Source organism: Heliangelus exortis, chromosome 2, assembly GCF_036169615.1.
Source record: "Heliangelus exortis chromosome 2, bHelExo1.hap1, whole genome shotgun sequence".
In the NCBI taxonomy this organism is placed as follows: domain Eukaryota; kingdom Metazoa; phylum Chordata; class Aves; order Apodiformes; family Trochilidae; genus Heliangelus; species Heliangelus exortis.
Window position 1 is genome coordinate 114,279,367 of NC_092423.1, and position 13,900 is coordinate 114,293,266.

At 38.1% G+C, this 13,900-nt stretch overlaps 1 protein-coding gene across 1 annotated transcript in view; it reads left to right on the plus strand.

Annotated features, from left to right (window-relative positions):
* Positions 1-13,900, plus strand: part of RAB2A (RAB2A, member RAS oncogene family) — a 46,213-nt gene that overhangs the window by 30,391 nt on the left and 1,922 nt on the right. The window contains exon 8 of the mRNA XM_071737610.1: positions 11,692-11,760. Within this exon, the coding sequence (XP_071593711.1) occupies positions 11,692-11,760 (69 nt within the window). The remainder of the gene's footprint in view (positions 1-11,691; positions 11,761-13,900) is intronic.

Below are 13,900 nucleotides of genomic sequence, written 5' to 3' on the forward strand. Positions count from 1 at the left end.
GTTGCAGTTTTTCCCTTCTGCTCCCTAGCAGGGATCTTCTTTGCTGCAATTCATGTGCACAGGTTCTTTTTTGTCCTCTGCAGCATTGCTGAAGAGGTCGTTATCTTGGTTGCTGTTACTGTCCTATGTATTTGAATAAGCTTTTCAATCTCTTATGCTTGGAAGAACTTTTGCAGTTTTGCGTTTTAGTTCATATTTCTGGGCACATGTGAGTTCTTGCCTAGATTTATTGCATGTTTTTCTTGAAGGATGGTTGTGGTGGATTGACCTCAGCCAGTAACTAAGTCCTTATCCAGTTACTTGCCCACTCCCCCTTGTCCAATGGGATGGGGGAAAGAACTAAAAAGACCCAAACCAAGAAAAAGTCATGGGTTCAGGTAAAGAGTTCAGGTGTGGGGAAGAGTGATGTAAAGGCAGTCACTTACAACTTTCCATAAATGGATTGATTCCCATCCAATCTCTGAGAAGCAGCTACTTTGGGAAGTCTACCCTTTGGTTCTTACTGTTGAGTATTACCTCGTATAGCATGAAATACCCTTTAGGCCAATTCTGCTCACCTGTCCTGTCTGTTTCTGCCTTCTCCATCCCCACTAGAATTTGCCTGTCCCCAAGCCTGATGGCTGTGGAGGGCAGATGAAGCAGAGAACCTTGACACTGTGTAAGCACTTCTCAGCAGTAGCTAAAACATTGTTGGGCTATCAATGCTATTTTAGTCACAACTCCAAAACACAGCAATATACAGGCTGCTGTAAAGAAATCTCCATCCTAGTCAGACACAGTGCAGTGGCAGACAAAGAGCTGAGGTGTTAGTGCTATGTAAAGCAAAAAAATTGCTTCACAGATCTTTCAGGCCCATAGTCAGTTTATACATTCCCACCTACCAACCTTTCTTACAATACCATGACATAAATCAGCTTCTCATGCTACATAATCTGCCCTTGCTCTTTTCCAAAATTGTTCTAAATGCAAAATGCTGGACAACCGATATTATTTTAGTGCTAAAGTCTTCTAGTTTTGAAATAGTATTTTTTTTAATGTTATAGTAAGTGTAACTAGCAGCTTTCACTGACTTACTTCTGGTTTGTTGCTACCTGGTTTCTAACATTAGCACCTCTCTCATGTCAAAAAATGTGTGCTAGTGAGTGAGCTGTCCAGTACCAAATGCATCTCTGATTATCAGGAGGAAAGTGAGCCTAAAGTTCTTTGTCAAAAAAGTTCAGATAGAATCCTTTCCTTCTGAAGGTACAAATTAGTGATTTTGTGCATATACTGACTTACATAAAAGTTAGAAAAAGCTTTAGGATATACTCTTTTTTAGTGACAATCAAATTCATTCCTTAAGTGGTATTCTTAGTCAACACTAAAAGAGGTAGCATGATCTAGAATAGTAACAGCTGTAGGAGCAAAATTTTAATCTTTGAGCCAGTAAAAATAAGAGAGGAGAAATAGTAGGCATGGAAGGTGAAAGATGGCACACTGGGGACAAAAGAAACTATTTTCTGGACTATCCAGTATCAAAAAAATAGAAGGGAACAAGGGAAGAAATCAAGGGGAATGGGCAACATCTGAGGAAAGAACAAGTAGTATGCAGATCAGAGACAAATCTTGCCAGCCTTCAGTAGTTGACTTCAGACTGGAAAGAAATGATACTTTTGTGGCTGCCTGAAGAAGTAGAAACTAAACAGAACAACACTTGAGGTAATTCAGCAAAAATTAGTCTGTATTTTAAGAAAAAGAAAACTGTGGCCCTGTTTCTACAAATGTTACTTTACATGGTGGCAACAAAGCATTTTTGCTGTCTTATTTGGGAAATGAAGGAAATAATGCTGATGAGTTTTTGTGTTGATGGAAGTACACTGGGTCTAAAAAGCTGAACATTGCAAGTCTATGAACTTGCACATGGTTTATTATATCAGATGTTTTCAGATGCATTTGTGTTAAAAGTGTTGAAGACACTTTCTTGCTTAGATTTTAGATAAATTGTGAATATGCTTTTCATGCATTTGAGTCTCAGAATGCTCATTTTTCCAAAATGACAAGACTTAGATAGAACTTCTGGGGTCGAAGGACTCTCTCTAATTCTATGGATATTACTGAGGGATGTGGGGAAAAAAGCTGTGGGGTGTGGGGTGAAGGAATATCCCCTTAGGTTATTAGCAGCATTTTTAATTCATGATGAAACATCTCTGATAACTATAGTGTAGGGGTTATGTAGTTAACTGTGACAGTGTCAGGGTACTTGTAGGAGTCTTTAATGTCAAACATGTTTGTATGAGATACAGAATCACCAGTGTTGGAAGAGTGGCTGATTTTACTTGAGAGAAGGATATAGCTCCAGAGCAAAATGATAGCTGTAGATGTCTATGTCTCTAAATAGGTTACAGCAGACCTATGCAAACAAAAGTTTACATGAATACAGCTTCAGAAATATTTAAGGCCTCCATTCTTTGCACTGTATTTAAAAAGGTCTTATAGAACGATAAAATAAATGTTTAATTTTTAATTCATTTATTAGTCTTCTGTCCTTCTTACCCATTAGTAGGATAAATTCCTCAGAAAGGGTGTTTTTGCAAAAAAACTGTTACTGTAAGGCACAGGGATGTGTACATATGGAAATGCACAGATAAAACAGGTTAGAACATACCCAGATAATAAGTGGTGTCTTATTTTCCCCTTCATTTCCCAGAAGAGGGATTTTTTTACCATGCTGAGACTGTGTAGTTGATTAATAAAGCCTTGGCCTGCTGCATTTGTGCCTGTGTTGTTTGCTTAGTGGTTGCTGCACAAAACAAAGTAGTAATGAAAGTGTATTTCTTGGTATTGAAGGAAGTAATGTCAATGTGGTTGCCAGGAGAAGTGACAGCAAAGCAGTTACCCAGTATCCAGTAATAAGCCTTAAAGGATTCTTACACCAATTTAAGAGAAGTAGTTAGATCCAGCTTTGAGCTATCTGTCCAAAGTAGGATTGAGAAGAATATGTGAAAAAAACAAAAAACAAAACAAACAAAAATAATAAACCCACCATAAAACAAAACCCACCAAAACAAAACCACAAAACATTTAAACCTCAAAATTTGTCTGGCCCATGTTTTTTTCCCATTACAAATCTTGTTTTCAAACTTTGCTTGCTGAATCTGAGGCAAAAGAACTTAAGCAAAACAATCAAGACTGTTAAGGGTTTAGAAATTGGAAGCCCTCAAATCTCTTGAGTTCTGTAGTACTCTGGAGCCCATCTTAGGACATGGAAGCAGTCAATATCATGATATCAATATCTTGAAATACTAGCTGCCATTTCTTAATTTTTCACTTTTTTTTTTTTTTTTTTTAATAAAAATGCTGTAGTGCGTGGTTTTAAAGTAGGAAATGGGGTAAATGCATCTTCAGTTCTTCTGGATGGCTGCTTGTACAGTCATTTCTCAAGTAAGGGAAGCTTCCCAGGCAGTTCCAAAAATTACCTTCTTCATGAAAAAAATCACATTTCAGAACTGTTGTGAATTAAATTACTCTGCTTTGTAAAAATACAAAGTTACAGCAGTCTTAATTTATTTTGCTGAACTGCTCACACTATTTTCAAGTATTCTTAGTTTATAGAATGTGAATTAATTCTTCTGTATCTTTTGGTTGACATCAGTAAATCTCACCACTGTACAGCTTGTGTCCTAGAGATGTAAAGAAACTATAGCAAGTGCTTTTTACCCATTTCAATTATTCTTGAAACACCATTAGCTATACAGGTTATTTTATTGTTCTCAGTTCCACAGAGTTAGTGAGGTAACTGACCACATTCTGCATTTTCTGAACAGCTACTTCAGTTAGGACATTTTGTTGTTTGTTATCAAGTTTCTGTAATTGATTTGGGAAGCTTAGGCTACTTATCAGATAAGCGTTTCTCCAGCATCTAATTTAAGATCTGACATGCATTTCTTGATTTTATTACCTCTTGTCTATGTCCAGACTAATACGTGGCCCTGCAGTAGCACATGTAGTAACTGTGTGGCTCTTATATGCTGAACACAGAATTCCTGTCACTGGGGGATTCAGGAGGGGCAATGTGTCAGTACAGCTGGTGTGCTGCAGGAGTTAGCAGACAGATCCACGTTGGAAAGCACAAGCAGGTAGCTGTGAGTCCTGGGGTTTTAGTCATAGCCATTCTGTGTTCAGTCTGCTTGCCTTTCATGAGGCTGTAATACTGAAACACAGAAGCACCTATGGGTTTATGTCTCTGGTGTTGTACCAGAAACACTTAAATAGCCAGAGGAGACTTTTTTTTCCTAATTTTTTTTTTTCTCTTTTACTCACTCTAGTTGAAAATACATGTTTCTCTCTGTCAAGTGACAAGACTCCAGACCTTGTTTTGGGCAGTTGGACATTGTTTCTGACCCAACTTTCTTACCTTTCATCATAAATGGCTGTTGTAGACGTTTGCAAGCTAATGGGGGAGTCTTAAGCAGTTTCTTTATATGAACAAATCAGCTGCTGTGATTAATTTAATTTAAGCTGTTTCCCATGCTTAAACTTGTGTAATGCCTTTGTCAACCTGTAGCTGAAACAGTACATTGACCTGTTCAGTGCTTGGATCTTAAGCCAGTTTAAAAATATTCGTGTGTTCTTCAGGATTATGTCTTGTAACCTACATCTTGGATAGAAGTGCTTAGCAATGGAGAATATCCTGTTAGCTGTATATCTTTTGCAAGGCTGTTAAGGGATATTTATACTCTTTCTGCACAGTAGGTAATTGATAGTTGGGAATGGGAAGTCAATGTAGCCTCTTCCTTCATAGTTTCTGTGGAAACTCTGTTGCCACAGAGTTAAATTATTGTGTTTGATATGTAATGGAACTGGGTGAGAAGTTTCTGAATCATTGAGAGGATAGAAGGATTATTGAGGGAGGAGGTTTAAGCACAGGGTTATAATTTGGCTGCAGTACAAGCCCAGTTATACTGGTCTCTTCAACTGTATCATATTTATTTAAACAGGCTTTGTTGTTGCTGTTGATTTCCTTTTGGACTGTCTAGAGCTATCAAGGTAGCCAGCTATCAAAACAACTGTGTTGTGGGGTTTTTTTCCTCGGTGATTAAGCTGCATCACTACAGCATTTATTTCTTTGCAGTTCCTTTTTTTAAAAAAATAATGATGTGTTTAGTGATGCATGGTCTGAGCAAAGCTGTTGGCTTTCTCTCAGTAGAACTCATAGTTAAATTTGACCTGCAACATTGAACTTGTTTTCAGTTCACAGTGAAAGGAATTTAGTAATTAACTTCTAGAATCCTGGTTATCGTATCTGTTTTCTTAAAGGATGATTGGGGTTTGTGCACTCTGAAGTACTGCTTGCAGAATTCAATGGTGCTTATGTATTTATGTTTTTCCTAAGAAAACACCATGATGGGTATCTGAAGGCTTTTCACTTGTATATGCATAAGTCTGAGGTCCAAACCCCAGGCACGTTTGCACTTCAATCATAACATCAGTTACTTTCCTACCTTGCATTGAAATTAAACGTAATACTTTTTTTCTCTTACTTGCAAGAGAAAAATTTTATCACGTGGTTTTTCATTGGTAGTTCAACAACAGTATATAACTATTAATTGCAGTATTCTCTTAAACGTGCAGTTGAGACCTTGCTGAGTGTTTTCTGCTTGGGCAGTGTCTGTGGAGCAGCACCTGTGGAGAATCACCTGCATGAGCTCAGGGTGACCTTGTGCCTCCTACAGCACAACCTTTGTGTCCCTGCAATATCATTTGTTGGAATCCATTTACATGCACTGATTCTCAGGAAGTAAAGATACAAAACCTCTATTAGGGAATCTGGAGTAGCTTTGTCCCTTCTCCTTGCACTCCAGACTGCTTGTTTTAATAACTTTAAGCAAAAGAGTTTTCTGAACTCTCATCAAACCAGTGCTAGACACTATTGTTGTTCAGAAGCTGATCTCACTTGAGTTGTGTATCACTGACTCCTGGTGTGGGAGTTGGTTTTATTCAGTTGTTTCACATATGGAGGGGATTATATAGCCCTATGCCAAGCTTTCATCTTAAGAGTATTATCTTTTTTTTATTCCAAGTTGTCTGCACATAAATAGAATGCAATAATGGATTCATTATTTAGGATTAAATATGAATAGACTAATGGTTTTGACTGAGCAATGGAGCACTTCTGCTACATGTAGTGGATGGTCATTCAATGGTGTTGTTTCAGTTGAAACTTAATTCTCTCTTGAAGCAGCTTCTTTTCATACTTTTGCTTAAATGAATAATGAATATTCAAAACCACTGTTGCTTCAGCAGGGGTGCTACGCAGTCACAGATAAGGGAACCAAGTTGGCCTTAGTAATACTCAGAAGTGTAAAAATAAAAATTCCATGGAAAGATGAGATTCTTAGCAGCTTCTAAATTTGAATTGATTTTAAATATTTTTATTTCCCATTTACACCCTCCCTAGATACAATTATTGGTAAACAATAATTTTAATGTTAATAGATTTAGCAGGGATTTGGTTGTTAAAACGATGGTAACAGTTTTCATAGTACAATAAAGTGACACTCAAGATGTAATCTGAACAGAACTTGTGGAATAGCAGAGTTTGTAGTTCATGAGAGTCTTTAAAACCCAAGAGCTAGGTTTATCTTAACTCTTGTATCAAAAGCAATATTCCTTCAAGTTCCTAGAAATCAAAGTTCTGTGACCTTTCAGCTATGTGAAGCTGGCACTTCAGCCAGTTTCCCCCATGAGAAAATAGAGATGTTTGTTCAGCTGTGGGAGAGAGGAGGAGCAGGACTCTTGGCTCCAGGGAAGATTCACAGCTTTTACTTCCTTGCTGAAACCCTTGGACTGTGCCCCAGCTGTGCAGTAAGGGCTCTGGAATGGTTGTTGGGGCTTCTGGGCATCCCAAGGTATAATCAGAATAAAAAGTCTCAGTTAATCAAGAGTTTCAGGATTTACTGAAGAGCATGAGAAGTATTATATGTCTGCATGCCTGAGCTGTAGATTCTGCTGGAGATACAGATCCTTAGTTCTGGGGGTTTTCTTATCTTTTTTTTCCTCAGGTGTTCTGCCTTTGTAACTGTTCAACAGTGGCAACACTTCTAGAGCTTTAGCGGTGTGTGGCTTCCCAATAATTTTGTCAGAAAGATTGCACTGCAGTAGTTACATATGAACAAATTTCTGTCAAGTTTTGGTTTCTGCCTGTGCACCTTTACTTCAAAAATAAGATTACAAATATGTTGGGGGGCTTTTCAGGCTGTTGGTTTGTTATATAGCATCTTCTTACTGCTTGCTGGTTAACCCTTCTGTAGCCTTTTCGTCCTAGGCTTCTTCCTGAAGGATCATCTAGTTGTTAAAAAGGTATTGTCTTACTATTCATAAAACAGCTGCCCAGAGCTTTGGAATCTCACCCTAGTCAATGGATATCCAGCACCATTTATACACTGGGATGGTGAATCCTCTAGGAATAAATCCATTTGTGGTCCATGTTGTTTCCAGACACATTCTTCAGTATAACAGTAATCTAACTATATTTTATCTTACTGCTTAAAGATAAGATGGAAAATTAGGAAGCAGGAAGAAATTTTATTTGTTGGCTGACCACAAAGGTTAGGGTCATGCTTCAGAATTTGTGAGATATTTAACTCTTTGTGCATTCTGCATTTAATTCTAGGGAGAGTGTTCAGAAATAATGACCACCAATTTGTATTTCAAAGCATGAAATTCAACTTCTGTATTGCCGCCAGAGGGCAGCATGTTACACGAGCTGGCCATGCAGAACTGGAAATATTTTGATTTTAAGCAAAGATGAACTTATAAAATCTGAGTTCTGAAAAGTATTACTGATTCGTTTACAAGTTTTCTGTGTTATTTTCAGCTTGTAGGTGAATAGTCCTAGAATAATTGTAATGGCATTGGCTTTCAGAGAAAGAGAAGTAATGTTACTGACATCTGCCAAGTGAAATCTAAATGTAGCTGTTTTATAACTTGCATTCTGATGCCCTTAGCATATTGCTACTCCTACATACAACTTGTATAAGACAGGTATCATGAGCTTACCACTCCCTTACTTCCTGTATATTTTTTTTAACCAGTTATAGAATTAGTTCTTCCTGGTCTTGTCTCAAGGGCAGTAAACTTAAATTTTATATGTGTACTTTGTGTGATAAAATGGACCTTGAAGTTGATTTAATTCTATGTTCACTGTTTTCAGGCTTTATCTTAAATGCATCATTTGTCCTGTTTAGGTTTTTCTTATATAGTTTCAGGTTTGGTTTGGGTATTTTTTTTTGAGATGATCATTGTGAGACTTTTTGATTCCCATGTAGCAATGTGATCTAGGAAACTCCTTATACAAATCATGTAAAGGATACTGTACTGCTATATTGTGACTCAAAAATATCCTTTGCTAGCTTTGTAGTAGGTGCTGGTGTGACACAACGGGTATATCACATATTACAAGACTTGCATTCCTACTTGTACAGTAATGTAATTTTCTTTGGCAGCATGTTACCATTATTTGAGAACCTAGCTATTGTGTGAACAATAATGAAAAACATGTTACATAAAAACAAATCACTGAATAATTTGTATACAACCCTTTTTTAATGCTGTGGTACAGATATGCTCAGTGGTCTCATGCATAAAAGCATCAGTAATTTGTGATTTAGAATAAAACCAAGAGTTAAATATTAAATGTAGACATTTTACTGACATTATACTGTTTTCTTTAATTTTTAGATTCTTTAATTCATAAATGTAGCGTATAATTTGTGTATTTGGAAGTCTGACATACATTTTTTGCAGAAGTCTCTCTTCCTTATGCAAAGTACTGGTGGTACTGTATACTAGAGCCTTGCCACCTTTAGGTGGCTGTGTATAAATCCAGATTGAATCTGGTACTGTCTGATCTGCTTTGAGGTGGAGGTGCTCAGGTATCTTTGTATGGTGATTTAATACAGTCCCATCTCAGCAGGCTTGGTAGGCAACCAGCTGAGTCCCTGTGGGCTTTACTGGTCGAGGTCTTTGGTTGTGTGGAAGTGGCTGAACTGCACCTGGATCCAGTTGGTGTGTGAGGTGCTGCAGCTGTGCTCTTGCAGTCCCCTCCACATGGTCTGACAAATCCAAACTGGATTTGAGGGGAAGCAGCTCTGTCACTCTGCATCCATGGCTCAGTTTATCTGCAGAGAGGATAACCTGACCATTAATAATTTATAGTATACTGCATGTTCCAGGTAAGAGATAGAACATGCAGTATAAAAAGATTTTTAAAAGAAGTCACTTATATGAAGTTCACCTTCTTGTCCTTGCTAACTGTGGCCCTAGCATGCAATGCCAAAATAAGCTACATAATATTCTTATAGCAAGTAGACTGCTGTTTTCAGTGGTGTTCTCAGGTGGTTATTTTGAGTCTGCTTCCACTTTGAAGCATAAGCTAACTTAAAATACATGGATACGAGAAACAAATGGAAGTCTCAAGGGATGGAAGTCTCTTTTCATGGCTGATTAGTTATAATTTTTCAGAATCTATGCCACCTGAAGAAAACATTAGGTAGATTTATTATGTGCTATATTCTTGTGAAACTATTGTTTTCAAATGGGAATTACCTATACGTGACCCATTGCAGCCTGGCATTTTGCCATGCAGAATAACATTATATGCTGTTTTAACACTAATATGTGGAACTGCAAAATCACTGATTGGATCGTAGTAGTTAGATTGTCTTTTCAAGACAACTGAAATAATAGAACTGAGGTGAAAATAATATTTGGCTATTTCAGATAAGTGTTGTCTCAGGCAATATGTTTAATATTAAAATAGACCATACTGAGCTCAGTATATTTTTTTTGTTTTGTGCAGTACATGAGTAATAACTCTGTCAAAGGGGGGGGAGAGGCTGTGTGTTCCTAAATCACAGTTTTCCAGTGCATTTCACTACTTTTTGTGAGAATAGATGTGTTATTACAGTGAACTGTTCTTCGACATAGCATCCAGACAGTATTTGATACTCAGCTGTGTTAGTCTGGAGTTTGTAGTCTGTTAAAACTATAATTTTGTTGCTCTAAGGTAATTTTTATAGGTCTATTGTAATTCTCATGAAACTTAGCTCTAAGAGCCTAGGCTCACTTAGCCAACATCTTCTAAGAATGGTTACAATTGCCAATTGTTAAGTGCTTGTTTATGTGAAGTTATCATAACACATTTTTAAGACTACAAGTTCTGTTTAATGTCCTGCAGAAGCAAGCAAGTATCCCCACAGATTCCAGCTGTGTGAATTTCCAAAATTTTTTACTTGCACCTTTCTGTAGGCCTCTGCATGAGACCATAACAGTAATTAGTGTGTTATCAGAACCAAAGACAAGTTCAAATTTTTTTTCTTATATTGAAAACTTCAGTTTCTGAGGAACTGGAATCTATGCACTGTTGGCCAAAAGCCAATTTTTTTCCTCAACTCTTAACGTGTGTTTGAAAAACGAACTCGCTTCCTAAGTGCCTTGTGAATCTGCAATGATTAATTCTTCTCATTATTTTGCTGCAAATTCTCATGACCCTCTGTGATGATTCGATCACCCACTTAGAGTTTATGCATATTCATATCTTTCTGCTCCTGCTGCAGTCGTTCAAGTCTCCTTCACTGGCTGTGGTGTGTGCTTGGTGCAGTAATTGAGCTGCAGTAGATTGATTACTCTGGGGAGCTGTAAGGCCTTTAAAGGTGAAAACATATCAGTCCTGTTAATTAGGAAACAAAGCTCTGGTGGCAAGTTCAGCAGTCAAATGCTTCCAGTGTAGAAATGAGGAAAGGTATGATTTGTTCCTCTCCATGAACCCTGTTTACTTTTTTATATTTGAATTAGATCTGTATTTGCTGTAATAGGCTTGTGCTGAAGATAGCTTATCTTATATGATTGCATAGTGGTGATATTTAAAGCAAAAAGAACTCTGGGTTTGATATTGATTATAATGATTAGCTGCTGCTAATCACTTCTGAAATTTTACATTATTTTAGGCATTATGTGACCTATAAAGTTAAATGAGAGATGAAAAATGGAATCATTGATTGTAAACTTTAACCCAAGCCATCTGTATCATTCACTTTTTCAGACCTGAATGTCAAAGTCTTTTCTCTGAATTTAAAACAATAGGTTTTCAGAAATCATGATAAAACTTAAGGCCTCTCCTTTTTACTATTAAGATATCTATTGCCTATCAAGCGCAAGATTAATTAAAGAGAACACGTTCTTAAAATTAGGTGAATATTAAATGGTAGCATAAGGTTTCATCCAGCAGACAGCATCCTTACATCATCATTGTAAGTACCCTGTGGTTTTATGTTGCTAAGCACTCTAATCTAGAGTGGCCTATTACAAAGATATTAAGGGTAGGGGAAACCATCTGCCACACAATCTATCCATAAGGGTCAGAAATAAATAATTTAAAAGTAATTTATGTATCTTAAAAACCACTTTTTCCCTGTAATCACTGGACAACAGATTGTGGAATACAGATGTTATGAAAATGCCACTGTTTTTGTAAACAATGTGTGATCCATTGCTACTTCAGGGTAGGTTATAGGATGCTGTTGTCATACCTGTTCCTGCTGAGGTCAGGAGGAAAAGTCTCGCAGAAACAACAGCATGTGTGATTGGACTCCAATTAGTACATCTTACACCAAAGGATATTGCATTCATTGTGGTTTTTTCCCTCTATTTTAGGCATTTATTAACACTGCAAAGGAGATCTATGAGAAGATCCAGGAAGGAGTTTTTGACATTAATAACGAGGTAACTTTTAGTACTCTAAACCCTTTTGGTTTGTTTGTTTCTTAAATGTACATTTGCCTTCTGCAGAAGGCTGGACAGTAAGAATTTGTTCCATTTGGATATAGGGTTGTCTGCCATTGTGATAAAAATGGATTAAAATAAGTGACCCTATCCATCCATGAAGCATCACAAAATAATATAAATCCCCAAAAGAGAAGAAAATCCACTTTCATCCAGTTCTCCATATGGTGTCATCTGTTTTCAAAGATAATTTTCCACTATGTAAATGGGGGAACATGTTGATATGCCAGATGCACTCCATGAGCTGTCCAGTGTAGGGGAGGGATTGCTTTGAGAGTTACATAAAAGACTTTTGAAATGTTCCTGCTTTAGGTGGCTGGATTCTGTAGGGAATAAAAGATTAGCCATTTTGCCTATGCACATTACTGAAATTACAGATTATCAGTGTCTGTCTCTTTGCTTGTTTGGGATGGGGGTGGGGAGGTAAAGCAGGGAGCACTTTCATAATGCAAGAGCCTAGAAAGACCTGTAATGTCTTTTGAATTTTTAAATGATTGTGGTGTTGAAAATCTTGAGCAGTTAGGAGAGAGGTTTGTGGCCTCAGAAACAGCAGATTTATATTCACTGGTAATACATAGAAATACCAGGATCATATAAAAATGTTAGGATTGTATAAACTCTTGGTTAACATTTGTGTGATGTGACTTTCTAGTTTAAATTGGATAGGGTGAAGGAGTCAGCCGTTTCTGGTGCCCAAGTTTTTTATCCTGCAAGTCCCTAGATAATATTGCTGAGGTGCTTAGTGAAACCATGCATGGCAATCAGCACTGCCACTCTCTCCTCTATCTGCTCTGTGAATAGGTGCATTCTCTGTCTGGGACTGTCAGTCTGACCCTTCTCTTTAAGTAGTTGCAGAGTAGTACTTTGAGTAGTACCCAAAGAGTAGTGAGGAAATTGGCAGGACTCACTTAAATACCTTCAGCTCTTTTTTGCTTAATGTATTTCAACATCAGAAAATGTAGACTATTAAAAGTATTGCTGTTACGACTTCAGAAGGAAATAATGAGAAACTTCAGTAGTAGGCAAAGTATTGCCCCTGTACTCAGCACTGGTGAGGCCACACCTCGAGTACTGTGTCCAGTTCTGGGCCCCTCAGTTTAGGAAGGATATCGAGGTCCTGGAGCAGGTCCAAAGGAGGGCAACCAGGCTGGTGAAGGGACTCAAGCACAGATCCTATGAGGAGAGGCTGAGGGAGCTGGGGCTGTTCAGCCTGGAGAAGAGGAGGCTCAGAGGAGACCTCATCACTCTCTACAACTCCCTGAAAGGAGGGGGTAGCCCGGGGGGGGCTGGTCTCTTTTCCCAGACAACTCTCAGCAAGACAAGAGGGCATGGTCTCAAGTTGTGCCAGGGGAGGTTTAGGTTGGATATTAGAAAGAATTTCTTTACCGAGAGGGTGATCAAGCACTGGAATGGGCTGCCCCGGGAAGTGGTGGGTTCTCCATCCCTGGAGATATTTAAAAAGAGACTGGATGTGGCACTCAGTGCCATGGTCTGGTAACTGCAGTGGTAGTGGATCAAGGGTTGGACTTGATGATCTCTGAGGTCCCTTCCAACCCAGCCAATTCTATGATTCTATTTGCATTGTGAAACTTGTAGCTACATAAGACTTGAGTAGTAATCCTTCAAAGACACCGATTGGAACTGGGAAATGTGTGTGCGTACAACACCCATGGTGTTTTGGTGAAACACCTCAGCTTCAGTAATGATGAAAAACTTACAGAAAACTCTAACATTATTTCCCCAAAAAATGCACCCAGCGGTGCGATATAAATTGGACAGTAATGAGAGTGTGTGAAAAAGCATGCTCATTGTATCTGTCGAGTTTCATATAGTAGCTGACTGCTTTACTGTGCCTTATGGAGCTTTGATTGCAATATGCTGTCAAGAGCCAACAGTCCGTGCTATTTATTTGGCTTTATGCCAAGTCTGGCTCCTTGATTCCTCAAGAAGTTGCTATCAGCCCAGAGGGGGCAAAACCAATGAGCCATAGGGCATGCTTTTTATTAAAGAGGAGTCAAAGAGCGAAAAGAAACCACATCAGCTGCTGTCAATACTGAGCTAGTGCCAGAAACCCCAAGGC